The sequence below is a fragment of the Gymnogyps californianus genome, chromosome 12 (genome assembly GCF_018139145.2).
Source record: "Gymnogyps californianus isolate 813 chromosome 12, ASM1813914v2, whole genome shotgun sequence".
Lineage (NCBI taxonomy): Eukaryota > Metazoa > Chordata > Aves > Accipitriformes > Cathartidae > Gymnogyps > Gymnogyps californianus.
This window is the reverse complement of record NC_059482.1, coordinates 11183585-11211569: the sequence shown is the minus strand read 5'-3', so window position 1 is coordinate 11211569 and position 27985 is coordinate 11183585. Positions and strand designations below refer to the sequence as shown.

The window sequence follows — 27985 nt, the reverse complement described above, 5'->3', positions numbered from 1 at the left end:
AGGGTAGAAGAGATGTAGTTCAAGCTGATCTCAGCCTCGACTGGCATCCAGATTTCAGAGGTGCTGTGAAACAAAACCAGCAGGATTCCATAAGAGCCTGGAGGTGAGAGTGTCGGTGGATGCCAAGGACTTGTCTGTGCAGCGAGCTGCTGGTAGGGCTGGGAGAGACTCGGGAGAGCCAGCGCTGTGCCCGGGCTCAGTCCGTTGTTCCAGACCATCTCTTTGCATAGGGTTAGCTGTATTTTATTTAGTTCCTCCCTGGGAGAGCTTTAGAGCGAACTCCAGGCTAATGAGGGCTCAAGAACAAAGCAAAGCATTGCTAGGTAGGGAGTAACTAAATAAAAATGCATAGAAGAATGCGCTGCAAAGCTACATTAAAACTGCATTGTAAACGGATTTGACTTCACAGAAATCGTGTCATTTTACCAGCATGATTAAAGTGACAGAAGACAATAATCAAAGGCAGCAAATGGAATCACTCAGTGTTTCTAAATGCAAAACTCTATTTAAGGTATAAAACCTGACAGGTTTTCCAGTGAGACTTGCATTAAATGTTCTTTATGTCAAACAAAGCATTATCAAGTGTTTTGAATATTTATTAGTTTTTACCCCTTAATTTAATCAAGCAGTTTATTAGCCTCAAGGTTTAGCCAAGTTGCTTTTCAACTTGAATTGCTGCTCAGATGGTTATTTTGGAAAGTTACCAGTACCAGTACCGCACCAGCATTATTGTGTTTGCTATTTAAGTGTTGTTTTTAGACTAAGTTAACACTGAAATGCAGAGAAAGTGGAGTATGTGTTCCTAGGCTAGTGATTCTTTATTATCAAGTCTGACTGGTGTGTTTACAGTGAATATTAAGTACACTTCCAACTACTAATAAGCCAGAACTTGAAAGTGTTTAGTATCTGACAGGTCTCCCTGCTGAAAGCAACACTCTAATAGTTCATATAATTTTCCTGGGTTTGGAGGATTTTAAGCCACAGGAGGGATGCTGAGAAATGACCATGAGTTGTTTGGCTCGGTTCTCCTTTGCAGCCAGCCTGTGCTGAGCAAGGTGATGGCGAGCAGCCCGGAGCTGCTTACAGCTCCCTCTTCCTGCACCAGTTCAGAGTCCCGCGCGTGGGACCACGACACCTTGAGCAACAAATGTCCTCGAGCAGAGTGTGGAGCCAGCACCCTCCGGTCTGCCACGCTGCTGGGTTAGGGGGTGGCTGGCACAGGAGCTGCCCCTCCTCTGCAGCCCAAATACTCTGCCTTGATCTCCCCCTGCCATCAGAGGTGTTTCCCCAGGACATTTATGAGCAGCATCTGTCCCCTTCACTGCCAGTACATAACTTCACGCAAAACCAGGACCCATCGTACCTACTTATTTGAGACTCGCTCCCTGCTTAGAGATCATCAAACAAAAATAGATGTAGGTAATGTGTCTATTATTGCTCCATCTTAAGGAGGGGAGGAGCACAAATGCACAGGACATCTGAGTTTCATATGGATTATAGAGGTCACCTGTAGCACTGGAACCACAAGGCTGACAGGCTAATTTATTAGTATCATTTTAAAATTAGTGTGCTTGCATCTAATTTTAAGTGCTCTCAAACTGACCTTAGCAAATGGTGCCGTTGTCATCATAGAAGTGAGCAACTTTCTCTTGTAGCCAGGAGTCAGATCTTCACAGCACTAAAATATAAAAGAAACATTGAGTCAGGATGACAGTTTGTTGTTTCATATAACAAAGAATAACAAGTGAAAAATGGGCAGAAAGAGCCATTTCACCCTGTTCAGGAGTCAACATTAGGTACAAAAATGAAGGACCTCTTTAGTACTGAGAGAACAACATCAGGTTCACAGGAGACATGGTTTTACAGTTTCTGTTGGCTGTCTCTGCCCGTAGTTAGTAGATCTTTACTGACCCACTGGCACTGATGTCGAAACAGCAGCACAACTGGCCTTGCAGTCACACTTCCCGTCTCCTCCCCAGGAAGATGTCACTCTTGTCAGAGGTGACTGCAGAATTTAGCCAACGTGAAATCCACCAGAAAAAAAGCTTTTCTACCGAATCATGAGCAGAAAATTATTTTGTGAAAGGCAAAAAGCTGTGTCTTTGAAAGATCTGTTTACCTTTCCCATGAGATCTAAATGTTGTCCAGAAGTTGTGGATGGAGAAAGGCTGTGTGCATCCCACCTGGCTTTCTGCTCCCTTTTCCAGGTGACCTGACAGAACTTCCCCACTAGTTCCTACAACAGCCACAAGAAGTTGAAGGCTCATGGTAGCTCATGAAAGCTTTTTGTGGTACTTTACAGCAAAATCAGGGGCTGGACTGTTCATCTGCCCTTTCAGTGTAGCAAGGAGCACCCTGCTCGTGAGCAGGGACGTTGGCTGTGGGAATCACCTTTGGAGTAAAGCGATTTTCCTTGGCTAAACACAAACAGCTCCATTGGCTACCATACACAGTGCTTGACTCTGGGCTGTGCTGCCACAAGGTACACTGCTGTTAAGAAGTTGGGAAGGTAGGGAAATAATCCTTAGAAGACATGGGAGATGCATCATTAGTCCTGCAGGACAAGGAACTCCTGGATACCATACAAAATCTGCTGCGGGATGCTGCCTGCTGCTCAGCAACACTGCACTGACACCAGGGCTGGAGCCTCCGTGAGAGAGAGGGTACAGTATCTGTATGCATGTATCAGCGTACACGTGGGAGAGAAGCTGTACCAGGCTGCTCTGAGGCCGAGTTTCAATGAAACTGTGTGCACTTTGCCACTGTGATAGGCAGTTAACACCCTGTAGCTACTCCCGTGCCTGTTTCAGCGAAATGTGCCTCTTCTGGATAGGTCTAGCAAGATGCGTGTCTGCATCTGCCTTTGGTAACTTATCAAAACGAGCAGCATGGAAATGTTTTCTTGCAGCTCCTGTGGCATCTCCCTGGCAGGGTCCCTTGTGGGTTGAATTCTTCTACTTCATGTTTCATGTTAAACTTTTGCAAATCATGAGGGTAGGATTTTATATCTACAGTGCAAGGGTGGAAATACCTATGTCAGTATTACCTGGGCATCCTGAGCATCCTGTGTAGACAATCCAGAGCTGGGTATCGCTTCCAGTCTGGTCGCAGATGCACAATACTCCAAACGGTGTATAAAACCTGAACGAGAAGATTGTGTACTTAGCAGTGTGTCATTACCCTGCCCAAGCACAGGCTTTAGAGAACTGGACGCCCACGCTGTGAGCCATTCCTTCTTCTTTCCTGGTTTTGCAAAATCCTCTTCCCTCCCTAAATACATTGTCAAATTCTTTAGCAGTGCCCAAGGCACTCCGTGCAGAAACACCGGATGTCCTGTTACAGGAGCCAGAGCGGGTCAGGGCGGTGGAGCAGGCTGTGCTGGTGGGGCAGCAGGCAGTATGTGGAGTGGGGGGTCACGGAAGGTGTCCCTTCCCAGGGCTGTCACTAGTGGACAGCAATGAATTTTCTCTTGCCTAGCAGAAGACACTTTTTTATCCCCTCTACTTGTTACAGTGCAACAAATTCCCTTTATTGCCACTGCCTGATAATAGGTGCCCAGACTCCCTAACACCGCACGTGCATGTTGCCTCTTCGCACCAGCACGCCTCAGATTCCCAGCTTCTGTTACAAACCCCTTCTTGCAGGTGCAGAACCCTTTCCAGCATATTTGTGCTCAACCCAAGTGTGGAATGGACACAGAGATGAGAGTCTTATTTTAGAAACTAACCCAAACACCTTGGCTTAACCCAGGCAGTTATGACCAGGTGCACACCTCATCCCACAGAGCGTGGGATGCTCCAGTACAGCCCTGATTTCCACACAGCCTTCTGAAGTGTGGCTGTATCGTTCTGTGAACAGTAGTGAAAGAGCTGTTTCATTTGAAAACTGGTTGTCTTACCACAAAATTATATCAGAATATAAAATTTATCTTGTTTATTTTAGGACAAATAAATGCTAGCAGGAGTCACTAAAGAGCTGCATTTGATGCGGTGGGCTAATAGCTGGCTGTAGGGGAGGTAGAGGTGGTGTGATCCTGGTTTTGTTTGCTTTATGGCATTACTGTTTTGGCCCAGGGGTGCTGGATTTGGGATACTGTCAGCCTAGTCCAAAGCCCAGTGAAGTCAGTCAGAAAGACTCTCCTGAATGTAATGGGCTTTGCATCCAGCCTCAGGAGCACTGTACCTCTCTCTGCCTTCAGAAATGAAGGACTGTTTTTTATATCGCTGTACCACCTCTTCTAGGTTTTACTGTTGAGTTTTCTTAGCACATATTCACTTGATTGACCTTACAAATAATGTTATTTTATAGTGACCATGAACACAGGTATTCTAAAACTAGTTTTTCAGGACCTACTGAAAACAGCAGGAGACTTTCCATTGCCTTCAGTAAGCACTTGATGCTTCTGTTCACTCTACAGCATTACATTTTTCCTTAGCATTGCATGTTTTCCTTTGCTCAAAAAAGAGATACATGGGACTAGCAGATGCCCAGTGAACGTTTGATAGGCCCCTGCACACAACTCTGTAATGAACACAGTTAGGTGGTGCACTGTGTTGCTCCAGTGTCCTGCACAAAGAAGATTTCAGAAAGTTTGGGGCAGGGGTTGTTTTTTAATTTAGGCCACTGCTCCCTGTAGGTTTAAACCGATCCCATGCGCAGTAACCATGGAGCTTCACCAGTAGACAGAGAAAAGCAGTAATGGTTCAGCAGAGAGCGCTGATTTTGGGGAGGGGGGAAAATACCTTCCCATCAGGGGACAAGGCTTTGGGGCTGATGCTGTCTTACCTGAGACCAGGTAATGCAGCCAGTCTCCACGCCTCTTCGTCTGGCTTGTTCCCAACTCCGGTTGTTTGCAGCATGCTTTCTATATGATTTCTTCTTTAATCTTCCTGTTGTTTTTCATCTTCCAGCTACTTCCTGTGAGTGTGTTTGTTGCCCTCATTTCTTCCCGCTTGCTCTTATCACTCTTTCCTCTCTGCACCTTCTCTGGTCCTTTTTTCTCCCTTAGTGGTGTGCGCATTGTCCCAGCCTTAACGGACATCAAAGAGATGTAAAGGATCGGATGTCCCTTTTGTAACGTGATAACCTTGCCGGTGTCACTGTGAATATTCATACATCTCCAGGCTGTAGGCAGCCCTGGGGTTAAGGAGCACCTCTCCACTACTGGCGGTGGGTCTGTGGTGCCAAATTTGAACACAGCTAACTGCTTTCATTCAGTAATATCCTGCAGCAGCAGATTTTACAGGTTAATTCCAAGCTGCTATGAAGAGTCGCACCTTTTTGTGCTGCATGTTCATTGGCCTTTGATTCCCCCTCTTCCCTGAGTCCTGGAGCAGCAGCGCTGCTGTTATTTTTCATGTAATTCTGGTGCCCATTTCTTGATTACTTCTTCTCAGGCCCTTCTTTCCAGTCCAAATGATTCCAGTCATTTCACTCTTGTGATTTTTCATTTCATTTCATTGCAGTGGTGGTGAACTGGCCTTTATGTCCAGGTCTGACCTACAGCATACTCCACAAAAGTCACGTAGCGTACCTGCGGTGCAGCATTTCCATCTGTAAACAGGCGTAAGAGCCAGGAAAGCAAACGGCAGGTTTTTGCAGAGAGGAGCTGGTGCTGTGCTCTTGTTGCTCCTCTTCCCTTCAGGAGGCTGAAGAAGGCGGTGGGGCCAGTGTAAGCAAACTGCCTGCCGAGTGCTTCCCCCTCTCTTTCTTCTCTGGCTTGGTCTGGTGGGCACTGCTGCCTCCTCGGGTCGGGGGGGCTGCTGACACCCTTTGCCTCAACGTACTCTCATGCTTTTAAGCTGAGGTGGGAAGATCTGTTAGAAATCTGATGAAAAGTTATTAATGAGGATGTACAGAAGACATCTCAATCAATGAACTGGGAATTGCATCAAATTGGGAATTTGAGTTGCCCAAAGCCCAAGTGAGGTGATGGACAAATGGCTGGGAAGAACTGTTTCTTTTAAGTTGTGGGAGTGCACAGCTGAGCTCCCAGCCAGCAGGATGGTCACTACCTCAGCGTAATTCACCAGGCTCCAAAGTATGCTTTAAATACATGAATAATCATGAAATGCAGGGAGCAGCTGAGCTGCTGTAGTGAATTTCAGACTCAGCAAAGACAGGTGAGAAGTGAAGCTGAACTGACATCTCCATCTTGTAACGTGTGTGCAAGAGGTGACAGCGAAGCCCGAGATCTTCTGTTGTAAGATCAGAAATGAGTATCTGAGGCCAAGAGTGAAGATTAGGGCTCAGGACATCTTCTCTTACATCAGCAGACTTTGCTTATTGCAACCAGTTATTTTGATTTCTTAATCCAAAAGTAAAGCCTTCTGGCATTGAGCTTGTGGGATTATAAATGAAAGAATAATTCAGTGCAATGGGAACTTCACGGTCAGCTCAAATAGATTCAACACTAACACAGTGTGGTTTTCTGTGTAGGTGTAAGATGAAGACAAAGTATGTGGATACCTGTTGCCTTTGCACTCTTGCTGACAATACATAAGCCTAAGTAGGTCAAACAGGAACAATACTCATTTTTAAAAGAGAACTATAAGCATTTCTAGTTTCTCTCTCTCCCTCTCATTTTTTTTTTCCCAGGACTTTAATCTTTTATATGAAGAAGCAAAGTATTACCAGCTGCAGCCAATGATTAAGGAACTTGAGCGATGGAAACAAGAGAAGGAACAAAGGAAACATTTCCAGCCTTGTGACTGCTTGGTCGTAAGAGTGACTCCAGATCTGGGGGAAAGAATTGCATTGAGCGGGGAGAAAGCTTTAATAGAAGAGATCTTCCCGGAGACTGGGGACGTCATGTGCAACTCCGTAAATGCAGGCTGGAACCAGGACCCTACCCACGTTATTAGGTTTCCTTTGAACGGATACTGCCGGTTGAATTCAGTGCAGGTAATGGCCTTTTGGTGCTGGCTCATCTATTTGCTGGGGTGGTTTTTTATTATTTCTTGTTCAATTATATGCAAATTATTTGCTTCTGCCCAATTACTTTCACTGCTTATACTGCAAGGAGACATTTTCTGCCTGGTGAGATCACAGTCTTTCAGGTTTTCCTAAGTCTAAGCAGAAAAATAGATTTAGATTTTGTGTATGTTCATGCCATGCTGGTCTCATAATGGTGTTATACTGATAAATGCTAATTTTTTCATCAATGTATAGCCTGCAGCAGGTTTTTTTTCCTCCAAAGTGCCCCCAGGAAGAAAGAGAGAGTTCCAAAAACTAAAAAAAAAAAAAATCTCCACACCATTTTATAGAAAATGCAACAATGTGTAAATGCATAATTTATGTCTCACTCATAATTAAATGATGGTGCCTGCAGGATGGACTTAAAAAAATTGATCTCTGCACTTTTTTTTTTCAAAAGGATGTTCTATAAAAATTGCCCAGAGTATTTTAAACAAAATGTATTTCATTTTATACTCAGAGTTTTGACATTAGGTTTAAAATTAAACATATGAAACAAAAGAAGATAACGGGACAGATAGGTGGATGGTAGCGGAAATAAATATGTGGCTTGTGTTTAGGCGGCAGCCTTACGGGCAAAAAATGCCATTTCACAAGGGATCACCGCCACTGCGGCCAAAGCTTTGGTGTTGTAGCTGTCCTTGGGCTGCGGAGAAGGAACGGTGTGGATGATGCTGTTAACCTGTGCCTTAATTAACAAAGGCAAAACAGAGCTCTTGGTTTTTGCATGTATGCCTTTAAAATATGCTGCAAATACTTGTATTATGGAAAGTGAAATCAGCCTATAGGGGAATATTTCCAAAGTTACGGTCCCCTGCAGACAGGCTGTGGCTGCAGACGTTAACTGGGCTGTGGGAAATGCCTTAGTGGTCTTGATAAACTTCCCTGTGGGCAAATACCCACAGAAGAGCTGGCCCATGGGACAGGCTGGCCAGACAGGTTGGGGAGGGCGGCGTAATAGCAAGGGAGGGCAAGAACCTAGAGCCCTTGCTTACCTGTGGTGTTATTACACAGCAAGCTGAGGCGCCCTCCATCTCCCAAGCTGCCAGTTGACCACATTTTCGGGAGACCTGCAGTTACCAGAATATGTAAAGGTGGATGGAGTCATTTTAATAACCTGCATTTGTCAGTGACACCTCCCTCCTTGGGGCAGCATTCCCTGGTGCACCATGCACTAATAGAGGCTTTTGTCTGAAACCATTCTAAACCCAGCTATTTTTGGTGATTTTTGGTTCAAGACTCCCAGGTGTTTTATTTGGTTGAACTTTAACAGTCCGATACCTGTGGTTAATTTTGCACAGTCCTTAGTAATTTCACATTTGGCAAGGTTTAGAGTGGGCTGCCCCAAAAATAGAAGGGTGGAGGTGGGTTGGAGGCAGATCCGTTTGCTGGCAGTGGGAACAGTGCTGAATTCATCACTGTGCTGGGTGGAGAAGGGAGCAGCTGCAGTTTAGCTAAGGTAAGTGGATAGGGAAGCGTGTTTGTGTCTCAGCCACGCTGTCCATGTGATACAGTTAGATACATGCAAGAAATTAGAATAACTGAAACAATGAAGGGTCACTGTGAGCCACTGATGGGCTCAGTGCTGCGAGCAGCCAGTCAAAGTGCTGGATGCCCACATGGCTTAGCACTTGGCTCTATTTTATCCAAAGTGGCGTACTGGTAGGAGACGTGCTTGTAGTAAAAGCTGAATGCTAATTATTGTTATTATTTGAATGTGTTTTGAATTCAGTCAAAATTCAGACAGAATTGAAGAGTTTCTTTGCAAGTTCATGTTGTGAAAAAAGAATTTCTGACAAAGAGTCTACAGTATACATAATATTATTAAATTACATCATTTTACTAAATTACATCATTTTACTATATAATTAATAGAAAGTGTTTTCAAACACTTTCTGGAAAATGATGCATTTCTGAGACCAAAGGCTGATGAAATCAGCATCTAATTATCATTGGCTCTGATGGACTCTGGTCAGCGCATAGGCGCTGCCCTTCCCCTTCCCAGGACTTTTTGGCAAAACAATATGAAGTCAGAAGTTGGAAGTACAGTGAAGCAAATGCACAGACTTAAGGGAGATGGGTTAGGAGGAGGAGTGGTTGGAAGAGCAGAATCATTTCCAAAGAATCTCAGAGTGACACAGTAAGTCTGCCTGCTCTTGGCTGAGATACATCACTTTTGTCTCCCTATGCCCTGCTGAATATATTTAGTAGCACAATTGCAATATTTATAAATTCTTTGGATCTTTGGGAAATATTTTCATAAAATGTTTTGTGTCAAGAACTGTGCATATAAAACAAAGAATGTCAACATTGAGTAGGTAGTGGTAGCCAAAAAAATACGGTAGCTCTTAATTTAATGCCCATTTGTAATTACATATAGGTATAGAGTTTTCTTAAGACTGACACTGTTTTTTCAACTCCTCACAACAGGTTCTGGTGAGATACATGAGCTTACGTTAGAGAAAATTCTGTGATGCTTGTATATGTTGAACATTGAGTCTTCATAATTAAGAACGTATTCATCTGTACCCTGCAAAATTTAAATGAAATGCAATAAGTGAAAGTATCATGTTTCTATTTGGAAAACCTTCCAACAAAATCAGATGTGCTCAGAATACTGGAAGACAGAGTATATTAAATCCTAGCACAAATCCTCTATTTAATATTGTGTGTGTGTCTCCCTGTATGTAGGAGAATCACAGCTGATACTCACTTTTTGGCATATCCTCTTTGAAGATTTACAGGAAAGTAGCTCTGATTTGATTCAGAGATGCTTACTCATTTCCCTCTGTCTGTATCTTACGTTCAGAAAAAGTAATGTGTGTAGAGCCAAATTCACTAAATGGCACTTAAATCTGTTCATGTTCAACATGCCGTTTAGTCTTGTGCACGCACTGGTGCATACAAACCAGCGCTCAGCACACATGGGAGCAGCTTTTAGGAGCCTTTCTCCATAGACCTGAGCTCAACCTCATCCAAGTTACACTTAAAACTCTACAATATTTAAACATTCTCTGCATTGTTTACAGGATTTGGCCTGTTTTGTTTCTTGCTGAGAAAACTGATGATACCAAGGTTTTTAACACTAGATTATAGCCTGCAGTCTTGTCCTTTGAGCGTGTAGGTAGCAAAAATGAATCGCTTTGTTCTGCATGCAGTGCTCTACGGTGTAATGTCTACCTGGATTGTGTGTTTGCAGAGAGCTGGCTCGGTAAAGAAAAGTCCTATGTTAACATGCAGCCTTCCATAGCTTTGGACCGAGGCAAGCCAAGGGCACCCCCGTGCTTGTTTTGTCTTACAAGCAAATTGATTTTAAAAAGTTTTTAGCAAGGATTTTGAAGTCACGTCTCTCTCTGAAATCTTACCTGTCAATCCGCTGTTTCGCTATCCAGTTAAATAGAAGAAGCCTCCTTTCCCGTGGCTGGGTTGCCTCATCTTCATCTTGCCGGGTCTAGGAACAGGGATACATAATACAGTCAAAATACACTCCAGCCTGTGAAACAGCAGTCTGATGATGTCTTATTCCTCCTTCCCTCTCAAACTCCTGCCTTCCTCCTTGAGCAGGAACAAGTGTTAGTGTCTGCACCCCGTCTTTGTTCTACAGGCTGCATACAGCCTGGACAAATAAGGGAGTTGTAAGCTTTCTCTCTCTCTCTCTCTCTCCTAAAAATATATTTTGATAACCCACTCTCCTGCCCCTTCTTTTAATCTCTCCAGGTTCGTTTTTCTTCCATACACTGGAGTGCTTTTTTGATCTTTCAGTTCTACAAGTTTCTTACAGTATAAAGTATATAAAAATCAGGGCAAAAGTCAGTGAGATTTGGCAGATGTGACTTTCTGAGAACATTAAGTCCCTGTGTCCCAAGGCCAGGCAGAGCTCCTCAGGCACGTTGATTTCCAGCAGATTTGGCATGGCTTAGGCAAAGCTGTGCTAGAGCAGCTCCTTTCCTTTGCCTGTCCTTAGCAGTCAGGGTAGCAAGTACAAGGTTTTAGTTACCACTAAAAACCCAAACCATGGATTAAAACGCAGATGGGTAACACAGGCACCCTCAAAGGAGGGTTCCCACGGATTAAAACCAGCAAATGCTGCTGCCATGGTTTGCGCTGCACTGCAGTACCACCTTGGATACAGTTGGCCTTTTGAAATCAGTGACCCTTAATAATGGCTCCAAACTGATGTTTCTGGAGAAAGCAAAGCCAACATTCAGGCAAAAGAAATGGTGCACTAAGAAATGCGCCGTGGCCTCACGTGGGTCTGTGTGTGAGGGCGAGGGCAGCAGTCGGGTGTGCAGATCTTTAACATAGTCAGCTTGGGCCTTGAAACGTAAGACTTTGAAGTCCTACTGCAGTAGGTGTAACTGCTGAAGTGCTCACAGGGCTAGTAACACCAAAAAAGAAAGAAAATTTTTTCTGTAACATAAACCCGTGAAAGTGTATGAGTTGACTCCGTCTGAAGGTGGGTATATTGCTTAGACAGTTCTCTAGGTTGAGTGAACAAGTTTTTAAATAGCTTACTCCCTGTCATTGTGGGTGGCAGATGGCTGTCACATGGGGATGCTGGTGTTACCAAGTTCATCAGGTTTAGTAAATCATCAGGTTCGCTTCTCAGCACCGCGGGCCCATGTGCTGTAGCAATGGAAGCGGTGCCTTGGGGGAGACTGTTACAGGACAGTACAGGCTGCTCCCCTTGATGGTATTTATCAGTAGAGAAAAACACAGGAACCTTTTTTCCACGCTGCTGCCCTGGACTCAGGAGAGCCGCCAGCAGCAGGGAGGGAGCATGGCATCTCCTCCGGTGGGTCTTGCATTGCAGATCTGCTGAAGGTGGCAGATGCTCTCACCTAACGCTGAGAAAAGTCTGTGTGCGTCCTGCTCTGCTGGGAAGCCGTATATCAACACGCTCACGCATGTGAAAACATGGCCCCGATCATATTGCCAAGATCAGTATGTCCTGGGGTAATGTGTTGTGTGACAGTCTCAGAAATTAAAGTTGCCTCTGGGTTCCTTAAATTCATGCATCTAAATTGTACCAACTTTTCTTTAGAAGGAGAAAGAGAAAATACATATTTGGGCAATACAAATTAACCTCTTTCTTGGGCCAGAACGTTTCCTTATTGTCCCTGTCTTGGCTCCACATCCTGTCCCTGCCATACTTTGCTAAAAGCAGCGCTCCCTTCCAGCGAGGGAAAATCACAGCTGCGATTTCTGTGAAGCGTCACTCTGACTCCCAATACTTTCTCATCTCTGCCGAGGAAGAGCTGAGAAATGTTTTCAGCCCCTTTCTATAAGACTGTTCATATTACTAATGAATAATGGGCACTTTTTATTACGACTTAAACCCGATGTTGCTTTCTATAAGCAGTAAGAGAGAGCATCAATATCACCACAGTCCAGTATTTTACTATATAATGTACTGAGCTGCTCTGCAGAGTGCTTATTTGTTTGATTAGTTTTTGTTTTCTACAGAGGTTTGCTGAGAGCAAGACTTTAATCACAGTGTAGTCATTTAAGAATAAGTTATAGAATTATAGCTGAATAATATTCATTCAATGAGAACTCGAAAGACTAAATCTGTCATTCAGATCTGGGGCTCCTGAATGCTTTTATCACTAAAATTTGCTAAATATTAATCTGATTTCTTTCCCCACATTGCAGGTGCTCGAAAGATTATTTCAGAAGGGATTTAACGTGGCAGCTTCCTGCGGTGGTGGGGTGGATTCCTCTCAGTTCAGTGAATACGTGCTGTGTCGCGAAGACAGACGACCACAACCTACCCCAACAATCAGAATAAAACAGGAGCCCCTGGACTAGACCTCACCTGTACTCCTTTGTAACCGTAGAAGTGTTTAATAGTCCCTTATGTGAAACACTAAGGATTTGCAAAACAGTATTAGCAAACAGATTTTGACTTTATGTTGCCAATTAGTGGTATTCTGAAACTACCTGTCAACATAGCCAGCCATGAAATGCATTTGAAAAACCAGTTGTCCGTTTTTCACGATGAAATTCCTGAGCATGCTCAGCGTACCAGGCCTGCTGGGAATGTACTTTGGGCTGAACAGCTGTGGTGGTGAAAAAGGCAAAGCTTCATAAATCCCTGACTCTAGACTGGACTTCTGCAGAAAGACCAATGAAAGCAGTTTGAATAGATCAGCAGGAGAAACGGTTCTGACAGCCTTTCCAACGATACCCCGATGCTGCGACGCGTGGGAGTGGGCGCCTCCGAGAGGAAGATGGTACACTAAAAACTGCACTGAGTATCTTCCCTGACTGCCGCACCTCCTTCATATCAGACGTACTTTACACCTCCATACGTTACATTACACTTCTGTGATTGTACTCACTCATGCTAGCAAATGGCTTATTTTTATACAACATTTCCAGCTGAAATGTCTCTCTGTGGACAGAATCCAGAATCAGAAAAGGACTGATTTACAGTCAACTGGTGCTTAGTACTAAAAAACCCCACACAAACGAAACAAAAAGGCGACAGAAAATTTGACAAGGCTGATTACGGCAATATTTGCAGAAGTAGGGATCTGGAAGCACAAAACAACATGCCATCCACCATCACACAAGGGTCACATACCTAATGTGGAGCTGTAGTTCTCTTAAAGCCAGTCTTGTTTTGACTCAGAAACTGTTAAGTTTTGTATCATCAAAGAAGCATGGTTCTGCCAAGCAAGCTCTGCCACCCCTTGTTACCCATTTACTAACCATGTTATAAGCCCACATTTAGGAGGAAATGTTAAGAATTTTGGACAAGCCTACTCTTTATGGGTCTGGAATTTTTGCAAAAAGATGTTAAAGCCCTCTACTGCCATTGTCTGATGAAAGCAGGCCACCTTTTGTTTAGATTGTTTTTCCTCTATTATTTTAAACTATTATTAAAATACCAATTCTGTAGCTGCCCTCTATCTGTGTAATTTTCTCTTTAACGAAGCCCGCTGTCTGCAGGAGGTTACTGCTCCTTCCGTGAATCGGTATCGACTCTGACTTGCAGGGCTTCCTAACTCAGGAGACAGCACCATGCTTGCAGGTGCAAGGTTATAAATAGCATTCTGCTAAATCCTGTTTATTGCTGTTTAGCATGATTGGGTCCTCAGTAACTAATTCATGTGTTAATCACAATTTAGTTTCTCCCACGTTAATTTATAGAACACTGTTGTAGATGCTGAATTCTAATTAAACTCTTTCTAGATGCATAAATATGGCCATATAGAACAAGGGACAGAGTATTAAGTGGTCAACAATTCTTTAACGCCAAATGATTACGATCAGGCAAAAGAAAACAATCGTGTAGTATTTTCAAAAGCGATGAGCTGTACTGACTAGCCAAGGTACAATCTAGGCAGGGGTCTCATTTTTGGAAAAGGGCTGGATACCCGTCTGTGGAAAATCAGACCTCTGCAGGTTTTCTGACCTTGGCTACCCAACTCAGAAATCTCTTCTGGAAATCTTAGCCGATAGGTGTTGGCCTGCTAACTTAGCAGAACAGTTGAGCAAATCTGTCTACTTTAAAAGAGTTGTAAAGTTATTTTATTTTGTGGTTTTATACTTGTACGACATTCTAAAGTTGCTAGGCATTGCCATATTTGAATATATGGCACAACATTCACCTTTGTATGTAAGATATCTGTAGAATTGTATATTATACATTTAATATTGTAAAGAACTTAACGTATAATTGTCATGTATTTGTGTATGCACATTTCTTATACAGTACTTCATGCCATAAACATTTCTGTAAAGTAAATGATCAAAAATAAGCAAGTAGGGTGGAACACTCACTGTATCTCCCATGTTGTTTGAAAGAGGTGAGAATTTTTGATTGCGTCTCCTCCGGCCTTTTGCTCCGTTCAGCTTGATGTAGCCATGTCTTACAAAAAGGAAAAAAAAAAAGTGTTTTATTTATTACTTTCATACATTGAGTTCACTTTAAGTTCAAAGTATCCTTAAATAATCTGTTTAGCTTCTTGTTTGTATCCTAGACACACTTTGGTCCTGCCCTCCTGAACAGGGAGAGCTGGCACTAGCAGCAGCTGAGCGAGCGCTTGTCTGTCGGCGCACCCTCTCCGTTCCTTGTTCCTTACCTCTCAGCCAGGGGGGACAGGCGAACACCTCACCCACGTTTACATTGAAACGCAGGGGCCCAGTTCTGCTGCTCGTACTCAGGCCAAGCCTCCCCCGAGGTCAGCAGGGGCTGCCTGCAAGCGGGACCAGGCGCCCAGTACCCGCCGAGCGCTGGGCACGTCCCGCTCCCGCCGAAGGCGCAGGCAGGCAGCTCTCACAAGCTCGGAAACGGGATGATGCTTTTCGATATACGTAGAACATTGGAAGCGTTTGGTTTTCTTCAGTTTGGCGTTTACCGTATTTTTTTTAGAGCTCAAGAAAGCAGCTCCAGTACTTAGGGCAGCTTGCTAAGGTGGCATCGTAAAGGGTTCCAGGCTGCGCCAGCCGAGTTAAATGTGAACTTGAGATGGAAAGTTTGAGCCATGACATCACATTGACTGCAAAATAGCACTAGGGCAAGGAAGACATGTGGAAACAATCACTTTGTTAGAAGAAATATGCCTTTAAAAAAAAAAAGCTAGGACATGTTCTTTTAGTTAGTAACTTCAGGTCACTTACTTAAAGTTTATGACAGTTTCATTTATATCTTTTTTACTTATTTCCCTATATTTTTAGGCAGCAATATCAGCAAAAGTGATTTGAATTTTTACTTCTGGCCTTAAACCATAGCAACATAACTTAATTAAGAACATTGCTCAGCATCGCTAAAACAGGTTTTGAAATACCATAGAAACTCCAGTAACGCTGTGGTGCGCAGCCAGCAAATGTTTTTATTATGAAGGCCAAAAAGTAAACGTAGCCTGGTTTTTCGCTTAATTCAATTGAACAAAATTGTTCTGATTCTCTGTTGCCAAGCACTGAAACTGTGGCTTGAAGAACACGAGTCTTCGCTAGCACTTTCTGTACAACCCTGTTACACCACTGTGCTCCCACGTCTTGGAAAGAAAGCGAGAATGTTATGTTGTGCTTATTGGACTAATCGCTTTTGAGAAAGCAACTGCTGAGTGCATTCATTCGCTGTATTAATAGCATCGAGGTTTGTTGACAATTTTACTAGATGTTTGACAAAGGATAAGAATCAGCACAACAAAACATTGAAGTATTTGGTTTTAATATTTCTTTGTGGGTATTCTGTTAATATTTTAATGCAAAATGTTTCTGAACAGTGCTTAAGAACTACAAGACAATGTGAAATTCATGTTTGATAAATTAATACTGTATGTCACTCGATGTATTACTTTAGTAAATTGTTTTATTTCTTTACAAAATAAGTACAAATAAGGGAGTATGTTTTCACACAAATTGGGGGTATTTACGAGTATGTACAGAAATCATCAAAATAACGTAATTCTAATAAACACAAGGCCTTTATAAACAATATGTACAAATTAGCAATACATTTAAAACATAATTTTACACTTCCTGGCCTTAAATACCTTATGAATAATCTTTTGGCTAAATAGCAGCAGTATAAATTTTCTTCTGCTTTTCATAAACCTTAAAAAATAATTAAAACTTTTGTTTTTAAAACTATTGGACAAATAGTTCTATTTGTGCTTTCGCTATGGTTTCCCATCAAAAAAAAAAAATATTGCCTCAAAAAAGTGGCAAGCATAACGTAGTAAAAATCGAAAAGATAAATAAGCAAATGTCTCCCTTCCATGGTTACTGATAATACTGTTACGTTTTTGAAGTACAACTTGTGCCCACCTGCCTGCTTAACAGTCCTATCCAATACCCATTTAAAAGACTCACACTAACTTCCCTGGGCTTTGGTGCGGGCCCCTTAAATTCCAATTCAGCAAAGCATTTAAAAAGCATTCATCCCACCTGTAAGTCCTTAAAACTACTCATTATGCTTAAAGTCACACGCTTGTTCGTCAGCCTCTCCGGACTGGAGTCCTCGGGTCCCATCGTCCAAGGCAAAGGCATCGCCAGTCCCTGCAGCGCCGCCCTCACTGCCCGGTGGCACCGGGCTGCCAGGGCTCGCTCACCCCTGCTCTCGTGATTCTCAAAGAGCGGAACCGGCCCCCAAAAACTTCCTTTACAGTGACTTTAAAAATCCATATAGAATACTCTAAAATCTTTACTGAACAATACTCTCTTTTAAAACCACCATTAAACCATACTCTTTGCAATAAATAAATTAAGATATTTTTTAGAAAATAAAACCCAACTTTGATTCATGTTACTAACCAGTTGCTACAAATGTGCAAAAGGTTGAAGAGATTTAGAAAACAACTGGAAGCTAGTCAAGGTAACTCAGCTGGGACCCAAACACACAGATTTCATACACTTAGGATTTGGTTCAGGAAATGAGCTGTGCAGTAAAAGCAAAAATCCTAAATATATAAAATTTGTGAGGGTGTGCAGTGGCTATTGTCTTAGCTGTGCAAAAAATTGCAATTATAACTAATCTAAAATAACAACAGGTATCACCGTGGTTAGTCAGTGGAAACGGTGCTAGTAAAACCAAAAAGAAAACAAAACCAGCACCGTAAGTGGACATACAGGTTAACACCATGGTTAGGTCCCAACCCTGTGAACCTGTCCCAGTCCTCCTTGCCGTGAGATGGTTTAGGTGAGCCATCGCAGCAGTCTTTCCATCTGCGTAACTTCAACGCCATCTACTTCAGCCTTAGCAAAAATGGCCAAATGGAGCAAGACTTTGATGTTGGTTATATCTGTGGATTTAACATTTTAAAACCTTTTGCACATTTTTTTGTGTTTTTTAGATTTTTTTTTTTTTTTTTTTTTTTTTTTTTTTTTTTACATAAAGGGAATTTATTGCATGTGTCTGACAATTCTACAAAACAAAATTACTGGAACATTGACTTCTGAAAAAAATAGAAGGCACATCAAAATGACAGCTTTTCAATGCAAGTTGAGCTTCTGTATGGAGAAATCAGTACAATTCTTGGCTTTATTTAAGCAGAGCTCGATAGAGCAGGAGAGAATGGCTCGTTTCTCTTTCCTGTTCCATGTAGAAGATGAAGTCCCTGAGGTTTACGCGAGTTATTTTCTGTCGTGCATACTGCCTGGATGAAGGAGTCCCCAAGCCAGCCTGACTTCCACCAGACATACTGAGACCCTACAAAGAAAACACAGCAAAGTCAAAAGTCCTGCAGCGGTAAAGTTTTTCCTCGTACTCTCAGGTTTACAACTACTAACTGCTGGATTGTTTTAAACATCTTAAATGGATTATTATGAGCCCAATTCTGGAAGTATTACGTGAGATTTTTTTTCGTTTTTTTCCTGTTCTTCGGAGTCTCACCAAGTTAACCTGAGTAAAGAAACTCAAGTGAAAACACACGTGAGGCTAGACCTTGTTCATTTACAACGCAGGACAAATATGTCTGACATTCTCCTGCTACAGTCATGTTAACCATAGACGTATTTGACCAGTTTAATTTCAGGAGCCTTTTAAGGACAAAACTATTTGCAGCAGATAAAGCCATCTTTAGCGTATCAAATGCGGGCACCATCCTACTCCCCATCCTGGGTCTAGGACTGGAAAAAGGTGGGTGGTGTATCAGGAGTTGCTACTGCAATAACCTCCGCAGCTGCAAGTCCCACGGGGACCCCGATTCCCTCCTCTGGGTGTACTGAAGAGAAAGGCTCAGTGTGGGGAGATCCTGAACAATCTTGCTTGAGTACACAACCAACGCTCAGCTGAGAGAGGGAAAAATTAAATAGAAAAATGACCAAGACTCAGACATTATGCGATGACAAAGACAAGCATCAGTATACTATTTTCTAAAGCTATGTTAAATAATTTTTTGTTTGTTTAAATTGGTTTAAAGGTACTGAATTTCTATATAGAGAGACAATTCACAAACTGGGCCTGAGAACACTGTGATCTGAATATTTAGAAATTGGAAGGACGTAATTACAGAGACTGCAGTCTTGTTGAGTTTAAAACTGAAACCTGATACACACATTCAACCCTTTTTTCATCCTTAGGAGACCATTGTTTTTATTAATTCCAATTGATTTCTGGCAAAATAAACTGTTCTAACTTAGAAAAATAGGTTTCAATCTCTAAAAAGATTTAAATGATTTTTCAAACCTCTAAGACATCTAGCAAAGTTTTCAATATTTTTAAAATCCCAAATTTACTTACTGCTGCTCTTAATAACCTACCTGTCTTTCCCCAGGAAATACTTATTCTAGGATTTTGATTCTAGCCATTAGAAATACAGTTAAGCGTAATTTTACTACTGAAAGATTGTAGGGGAAACATATATATGGTATATTGCGAGTAAGATGTGGCACTGTTTTCTCTGTTGCTTTTCTCTCTGTGTACCAGCAGTCAGACTCCTTGCAGAACTACACCATTCAAGCTATTTCTCCTATACCTGATTATTAAATTACAGTAGTGGGGCAAATCCTATTCTCTTCTAACCACAAACACAAAAGGCTTAATGTAGTGAAATGAATGTGGCTAAGCTTGCAGGCAAGAGAGGGAGAAGCCCACAACCTTTGAGCACCATGAGCATTTGATCTGAGGGATTCTGTTCTCCAGTATGGAGTAGCTTTTGTTAATAGATTAATTGATTTACCACCTAACCTCACTGCTCATAGGAAAAGCATGTGCTGCAGCTGCAAGGGTTGCTCATCCATGCTGAAGCCAGACACATCTCCAGTGCACAATCCGTTTATTTAGCGGTGCTCTGAATTCAGCCTTTACACCAAAACGCTTTGCATTCCTAAAAGAAACAGCGTCATTTAAACTCGCACTCTTTATCTTCCACAGGTCTGGAACAATACCCTACCTTAAGCTGCCTCTCGCCTGCACTCTGACCATGCATCCACTTTGCCAGGGCTGTTGCCACTGTTTCCAGCTCTCCCAGAAACCACCGTATATGTATTTATTTTAAATCAAGCTGACTCAAAAATATTTCTCTTTCTTCTCTGTTCCCCACATGGTGCATCTCTCCCCCTTGCTCCAAGTAATACTTATTTCAGATTCATCCTGACTACGGTTCCTGAACAGCGACAAACACCCTTGTAAGAAACGTGGCCACCTTAAACTCATTAGAAAATACTGTCCATAGCACACCAGACTAGAGCCATCCTGCACACACTTACCAAATATTAATAGAAAAGCTACTTAATTTTAAAATTTTTTCTTCGTATAAAACCATTTCTTCAATCAGTTGAGGTACATTTACAGCAAATAATTGCTTTCTATTTGGCCAGAGTAGCTGGAATTAAGATGTGATAAGTCATATTCATTGCCTTTATCACTTGAGATACTGAACTTTTATGTAGGAAGAGCATATACTTAATGCAACGTCATAACATGACATTAAGCTGTGCACATTCATAACCACACTTGTGAGCCCGTTACCTGATAATGTTCTGTAATTGTTTTACAAGGTGGAAAAAATCGTAAGAATGATTTTAGAAAGTACAGAAGCACATCTGTAAACTGACAGAACAGTAATTTATATCTGTCAATATGATCTCTAATTTAAATTAAAGACCAATTTGTTTGGTACTGCATTGTACTCAAAGTTATTCTGCAGATGCTATATAAAAAATGTAGACTACTAAATGCCACAATTTTTAAATTATACACATGAATGCAAGCATAGTTAAAATTAATTGCCAAGAATAGTGGAATTGAAGTAATGCAGATTTTTCTCAAGAAAAATCACATTTTTTATCAGCATGACAGACTTTTCATTAACCCAAACAAGCCCTGTGTTGTCTGTATCTATGGCAACTAATAAGAGTTACAAAGATAAAAGCTCTAATAAAAAAATAAATGGTTGTAAATTGTTTACATCCTTTATTTCCTGGCCTGCCACACCCAAGCTATTACCAAATCACACCCACTCAAATATACATCAGTACTAGTTTTTGTATCAGTGAACTTCTATTTGTAATTTAAGGGAAATTTAAGATGTTCCAGACCAGAAAAAAACATTTAATCTATATATGAACTCTACCATTTCATTTTGAGATTGCTCACATACATGAGTTATAGTGACTTCTTATCCCCTTCCATCTTGTCCTCTCCTTTTCCCCACTGCCCCTTCTCCCTTGCTGCTTCAATCCTACTTCCTTGTAACACACCAAAGCCACTGGTGACTGCTTTGAACTCGGCAGCTGCAAATCCCACAGGACAGCAAGGAAGACAGCAGAGAGCAAACAAGTTATTTTGTGCTCCACCTGTTCCTCGCAGGGCTACAGAGAGGTGGGCTACAACGGGCTTTCCTGAGACCCCCCCACAACTCCTGCTCCCAGCCGGGACTGAAGAGAAAATCAAATGCAGGAATTCGCAAAAACGCCATGGTGCCATGCTCTCTGTTAACCTGTAATCCAAGACCCACTGAAACAGTACGGGTCCGTCTACTTTAATGGGCTTTAATGCACTTCAGATATGCACAGCTGATGTATATATAGCTTACAGTATTTTAAATAACAGTGTTGGACTGTCAAGCTTAATTCAACTGTTGGAAGCTACCTAGCTTGAAATGATGGCTTAAGAAGAAGCAGCAGAGTAATTACTGGTTCAGTACGCACATTTTGAAGCAATTCTGAATTTATGTCAAATGTGACACGAGATTTGGGCCACCCATCTCAGCCTGTTTGCTATTTGCATGATTGTCCTCTATGAGAAAACTCATGCTGTTGGAAAAGCAGAATAAAAACGGTTCAAAATAAAATACTAAACAAAGACGTGGTAGATCACTGAGTAAATATACAACAATCTGGCAAAGAAACATGCTCTCACAGTGATAGGGTAGAAATTAAAACAAATAGTCCTGTGCACAGAGAAGCTAATGAAGCCTCATTCCTGACAGATATGTCACATTTCTCTGCTACTACCTACCACAATAAACCCGGCTCCTCTACAGAACGTTCATCGCCTCTCACCTCCTCCAGAAATATCCTCAGTCCGCTGTACTACCCTCCACCTATCGCAAACTCCCCCCACCTCCCAAACCTTCACCTTTTCCAAAACGATCTCAGAACTACTCCACGGTTGGCTCTTCTGCCATCCTCACTTACCAGCTGGGCAAGCACCGTCCCACAGGGTGGGTGACCCACCAGGCTGCATGTGCTCATCAGCCACCCGGTAGACATGTGGGCCCCAAGCCAAACTTACCCCAAAGCTTCCTGAGCTCATACTGCAGCCTTTTCCTCGCTGGCGAGACCAGTATGTCTCTCTTTCCTGTACCCAAGCCAACAGTTCACATGGAAGTTGTAGGGACTTAAAATCTCAAGCTCCTTCCTACCTCTCTCCCCCTGCTGCTGCTCCCCCCGCCCCCCCCCGATTTAATCAGTATTTCCCAAAAGGTTTAAAGGCTACTGGGAAAGAAGACTGAGAGAGACAGACACACCTCTTCTGAAATTTTCATGGACAAACTCCCCTACTGCTCAGAAACTAAAAATGTCTTTGTGCATTAAATTACAATAATTACAGCAGCAGGTGTATGAAAATTAAACCGAGTAACTCTCAGAAGTGTGCTGTTCCTTGCTCGAGACAGAAGTGCTTTCACGTAAGAAAGCACATGTAATACAAAATCTACACATTTTTATAATAACGATTTCTATTGTTGAACAATTAAATCAAATTTTTCACAAATCTGTATACCTTCAGCTTTGAATTACAGAACCATGGAAATACAGTACGATATTCTTGTCAGGAAACACAAAGATAAGGGCAAATAGAAGATTGCATTTAATATTTTATCCATCCTTCCTTCACCAGAAAACAATTCAGTCCTGACATCTCTCCTTTGAACATCGTCTTGAACTGCGGCTATTGCTTCTCTGTGACCCAGACAGACAAGGCAATAATGATAAAAGATCTGCTGGTTTTCTTCCCGGGCTACATGGCACATCCTTGTGGCAGACTTGCACTTCAAGCCAAAGCCTGAAAGTGGGAATCATACAGTAACAATTCAAAGCCAAGCTATCTATGGAGTAAAAAAAATACCAGGAATTTTGTCTCTCCAACCTCCATGCACTGAAGAGGAGTGGGAAGATAAGGTATATATTAGTCTGCTCTTATGAATAAGAGGTCTTGGATCATAAGAAATATTCTGGAGATATTCTGCAGCAATGATGTTTACTTCCATAAAGTGCTATTAGATCTTTGGCTGAGAGGCACTTTGTACATGAAAAACAGGTATATTATTATGTATGATTAGCTGTCCCACGTAATTTAGGGTTTAATTCAGCACCTACTGAGGCTAATAGTAATGATTTCACTGATTTAAATGAGAGCTGAAACATCCTTAAATCAGTATTCCCCTGAAGTACAGAAAAGTAAGTAATAACTGTTTGTCAGCACCTCAAACATTAACAATACTATATGAAATGTAATTATATCTACAAAAAGATTGTGCATCTTCATATGCACAATATGGTGGCTTTACAAGTGTCTTCAGAAAGACTCATCACCAAAAGCTGTCATTTAGGCCTTCAGATCAGCAACATTTACCGGGAGGATTAGATACCTTATTTCTTCGGAAGCTAGTTATTTTCATTTGCAAACATTTTTATCCTGTACTATTTTAGTGCAACTGTTCCTACAGACTCCATTTTGGCACGCGTTCGCTTGCTACACCCTCTTGGATGCAAATGCATCTCATTTCCCCTGGGCACATAAACACACACCTCGCCCTGCAGAAAAACATCAGGAAAAACTGATTTGCACAAGTATTTACAAGTACTTCAAATACCAACACAATTGCAACATTTCAAAGACAGCATGCAGTAATTTTTATATTAAGAAATAATAAGAGGAAGGTAAATCATACTAAGACATGGATACACTGAAAATTTTTTCTTTAGATGCGATCACTTTAGTTTATAATTACATGATGTTATTTCAACCCAAAGAAATGGGCTGCCATTACAAGAAGAATGCTTTATATGTACCTGCTCCTTGCCTTTATTATGTTAAGCGAAGTCACATATGCCAAGTACTATTATAATTGAAAACCTGCTTTGTAAAACAGCATCACATCAAAAACTTCCAGTTGAGAGAATTGGGCATCTATTACCAACCTGACCACCTATTCCTTCCTCTAAGAGAGCGTTCCCCCCCCAACTGAATGAGAGCAGGGGCAAAAAGCAGGCTATGCGGCGTTTCAGTGAGAAACCATTTGGGCAGAAGAGAAGTCTGCCCCAATGGAAATAAGTAATGCAGATGAAGCGTAAGGCAGCTGTGGGCCATGACATATACCTGCTCAAGGGAGATGGGTGTTCAACTGCCCAGTCCTCAACACGTCATTCTCAGGAAGAAACCAGACTGCAACTAATTTTAACTTCTTAATCAATTTATCCATGCAGATCTCTGAATAATCACTGCATTAATGTGAGAAAGAAAAACACAAGTTTTTCCTGTGCAGAGATACAGCTGCGCATTCTGTGAAGACTTTTAACCTTTCAAAGGTCTTTCCGTATCCTTCACTCCTCACTTGGTATGCGATAAAAACGGATGCCTTGTATCCTCTGACTTCTTGCAACACACTCATGATTTGCTCGGTGGTGCAGGCTCCAGGTCTTTTCATTTACTTTGTTCGTGGACCTGCTCTTCACTGCAGCTATAGATCTTGCCAACATCTTTATCCACAAACATCTCATACCTACCACAATTCACTGCCTTACTTGGACTTAAAAGCAATGACAATTTTACCTGATTAAGAACTCTAAGTTTGGGCTGCATTCTTGCTGTGGTAATTATAAGTGGAATATTCTATTTATCCTGTTTCCATCATACACATATATTTTCATTTTGCTTGGAATGTTTCTCCTCCCATGCTTTCCAAATGTTTAATCAAGTGCTGCTCCCTTTGAAATACTAATCCTGCCAAATTTTTTATTGTTATTTTTCAAGCATTGTGGTGCTTTTCCCTTCTCATCTTTCAATATTAGCATGGGGATTTTTTTGGTTGGGTTTTTTGTTGTTGGTTGTTTTTTTTTTTTAAAGGACTTGCCCATCTTACTCCAGCCCAGTCATGCTGTACATCCCTGTATTCTCTCTCACTGGGAGTCAAGAAACGTCAAACCAACTTTGGGAGAAGCCCTACAGCCCAACTTGCAGGACTCACATTTTCCTTGAATCATATTTGATTCCCATCTGAATTTTCTCTTGTGGTAATCCTTGATGTTAGTTCAAAACTGTCTCAGTTTTACATAGTGGGTGGCCCTTTCTTTTCTAACCTGTATGATTGTGACTTTCATTTAATCAGAAACTTAAAATAATTAAAATATTCTCGACATTCATCAATCTTTAGATGCATGTAACTGTAAAATTTAATTGTTTAAATACCTAATTAAAATATACATAATTGCTATCCAGTAAAGGTTGCTTTTTTGGTCTATCTCTTCCTGAAGACATGCTGAGCGGAACAACTGTAGCGGACAGGGTAACTGTGGGGGACTAGATTCATTCATAGCTGGTTTTGATGAAAAAATCAGCACTAAGTGCATCGTGACACTTCATGTGCTAGCTATATCTCACCTATTTAAGGTGAGACACAGATATCATACAGCTGTTTCATATATTGCCAGTCCTCTCGTGGGAGGGAGGAAGAGCGGGAGACAGAGAGAAATGTATCTAAATCTTAATGCTGGGGGGGGAAATCTTACAAATGCAAAATCTAAACACAAAATCACTTTCTCAACTCTTGAGAGCATGAATTGCCCTCATTCATCTCAACTGACTTTCAGTTCTTAAGCCTAATTATGATGTATAACACCCAGACTTTAAAATAATTATGTTTGCAACTGTTGGCCATCTTGCGCACTCCCAGCAATTGTGCAAGTGCCAATCAAGTGACTTTATGCACCACTTGCCAAACAAAGGGAAAAATAGCCACAGATCTACTAGCTCTTGGCACGTTTTATTCCCGTGTAAAATTTGCTCGCAGATTAGTTACTATCTACAGACAGTGGTATAAACCTTTCTCTGTAATTACCAGAGGCTCCTCTGTGGATTGAGGGTAGTATACGGCCCTAATTCGTACACCCAGCCCATTAAATGAAACAAAACAAAGCAGGCAATGCGGTTATCTCTGGATTGAGTGGCAATAAAATTAAGCCCTAAATGCTAATACCTTCAGCTTGCAGGATAAACACATTGTCAGAACACAGTCCAGTGTACAGGAAATAAGACGCTAACATTTGTAAAAAAAAATGTGGAAGATGGCGAACACTCTATTACTGCAAATATCATGGAATGTAATTAAGGCCTGGTGCATTTCAGACATTAGGGAGAGATGATACAGTTCAGCAGGGAGAAGTCGCTGAATCATTTAGCCATTCGTTTCTTGATTTCTTAACATTTCTGCTTCTTACAGTTAAGTCTCACTCTTGACTCTTTTTAAGTTAGTGGTTTTGTTTGTTCAGAAAATATTTGAAAAACTTAAATCGGATCGGCACAAATAACTCTTGGAAGAATGGCCCCAAAAAGGAAACAAGGTGGGTTTTCTTTCCTCTAGACATCAGTAAGTTTATAGGAGCCCCGATTCAATATGTTCTTTCATTTCCCCTTCTACATTACAAAGACAGTCGCTTGCATGTCATGGGCACCATGTACTGTTTATCATGCTGTACTCTCTCTCAAATCCTTTTTAAAGCCCCCTGCCTGCCTCTCTCTTCCACATCAGGATCACTTCTCCAGGACTCAAAGCAGATACACTTTGTGACCTGCATGTCTCCACTACTCTTCATTGCTCTCTGTCCTCCAGATTGCAATCTAATCTGCCGCCAACCTTCAGATTGCTTCAGCGTACGCACTTCCATCGTCTTTTGTTTTTTAAAAAAAAAACCCAACACCTCTGCTTCATACTGTCCTCTAACCTCTTAATGTCAATCCAGGTTTTTCCTTTCTCTCCATTGTCAGACAAAATAGACAGCCAAGCCTTGAGTAAAAAGATCAGTTTAACCTATGAACACTATACTGACAATTTAAACTTTGCTCTAACATTTTAAAAACCCTGTAATCCTCTCTTACCTCATGAATTCCCCAATCCTTATCTTCCTCCAACCCATTTCACCACAAAGCAAACAACCAACCTTTTAAAGACACTTATATTCAACACCACCAACAACAGAGAATAAACCTTGAATTTCAAACTAAGCCATTTGAAAAAAACCAAACTTACTTGTTTTTTGTAAAGTTAACCCTTTCACACTCTCGCAATTATCCCAGATCCACCTCTTTTTACAAAGTGGGATTAAATGCATCACAAAAACTTTCAAGAAGATCCTTTAACCAACTGTATCTTGCTGTAACAAAATGATTGAGCAATCCATATCAATATCTAAAAAAAAAAAATCTCTTCAGTCTACAGATGATCATGGAGGAGACATGGTGATGTACAAAAACATTTTTTTCAGATGTTAAAGCTCTACTCTTAGTTATCTCTCACTTCTCATCTTTACTATTCTGATAAGTTTGGATACCACAGACTACCTCAAGAAAAGAAGAATTAACAAGTAAATATCACAACTATCACCACCTTTCCTTTATTAGAAAAACCCTATATACATCGTTATTAACTATTTAAAATAAATTAAAAACCAGATAGCCAAGATCAAAGGCTCCATTACGAACAACTCTAAAACAGATATTATAATATATAATAGGAAATAAGTCTAAGACAGATACAAAATCACCTAATACCATAAATCATCTGACGCATATTGAATAGCTATTACTAACAGGTCCCGACAGTTGACAATGATCAATGTATAAACTGACAAGCCTCTCCTATCTAATTACTCCCAAAATAAAATAAACATGACTATTATATAAAAAAGAGGGTTGCAACTACGGAAGAAAAACCTTTCCCAAAGTACTAGCCAAAAACAGAGGCTCGTGATGGGATTTTTTTTTTGGCAAAGTTAAACAAAATGCAGTGGAGTGTAATATATTCACTGTCTTTGGAAGGGAGCTGGCACAACC

At 41.4% G+C, this 27985-nt stretch overlaps 2 protein-coding genes across 4 annotated transcripts in view; one reads left to right on the top strand and one right to left on the bottom strand.

The window, feature by feature from the left end:
- Positions 1 to 15219, top strand: part of KCTD15 (potassium channel tetramerization domain containing 15) — a 44787-nt gene extending 29568 nt beyond the window's left edge. For all 3 annotated transcript variants that reach the window (XM_050904167.1, XM_050904165.1, XM_050904166.1), the window contains exons 4-5: positions 6598 to 6903; positions 12631 to 15219. In XM_050904167.1, the coding sequence (XP_050760124.1) occupies positions 6598 to 6903; positions 12631 to 12786 (462 nt within the window). In that variant the 3' untranslated portion in view covers positions 12787 to 15219. The remainder of the gene's footprint in view (positions 1 to 6597; positions 6904 to 12630) is intronic.
- Positions 15220 to 17844: 2625 nt separating this feature from the next.
- Positions 17845 to 27985, bottom strand: part of LOC127021056 (transcription initiation factor TFIID subunit 4-like) — a 147302-nt gene continuing 137161 nt past the window's right edge. The window contains exon 15 of the mRNA XM_050903981.1: positions 17845 to 18139. Within this exon, the coding sequence (XP_050759938.1) occupies positions 17972 to 18139 (168 nt within the window). The 3' untranslated portion in view covers positions 17845 to 17971. The remainder of the gene's footprint in view (positions 18140 to 27985) is intronic.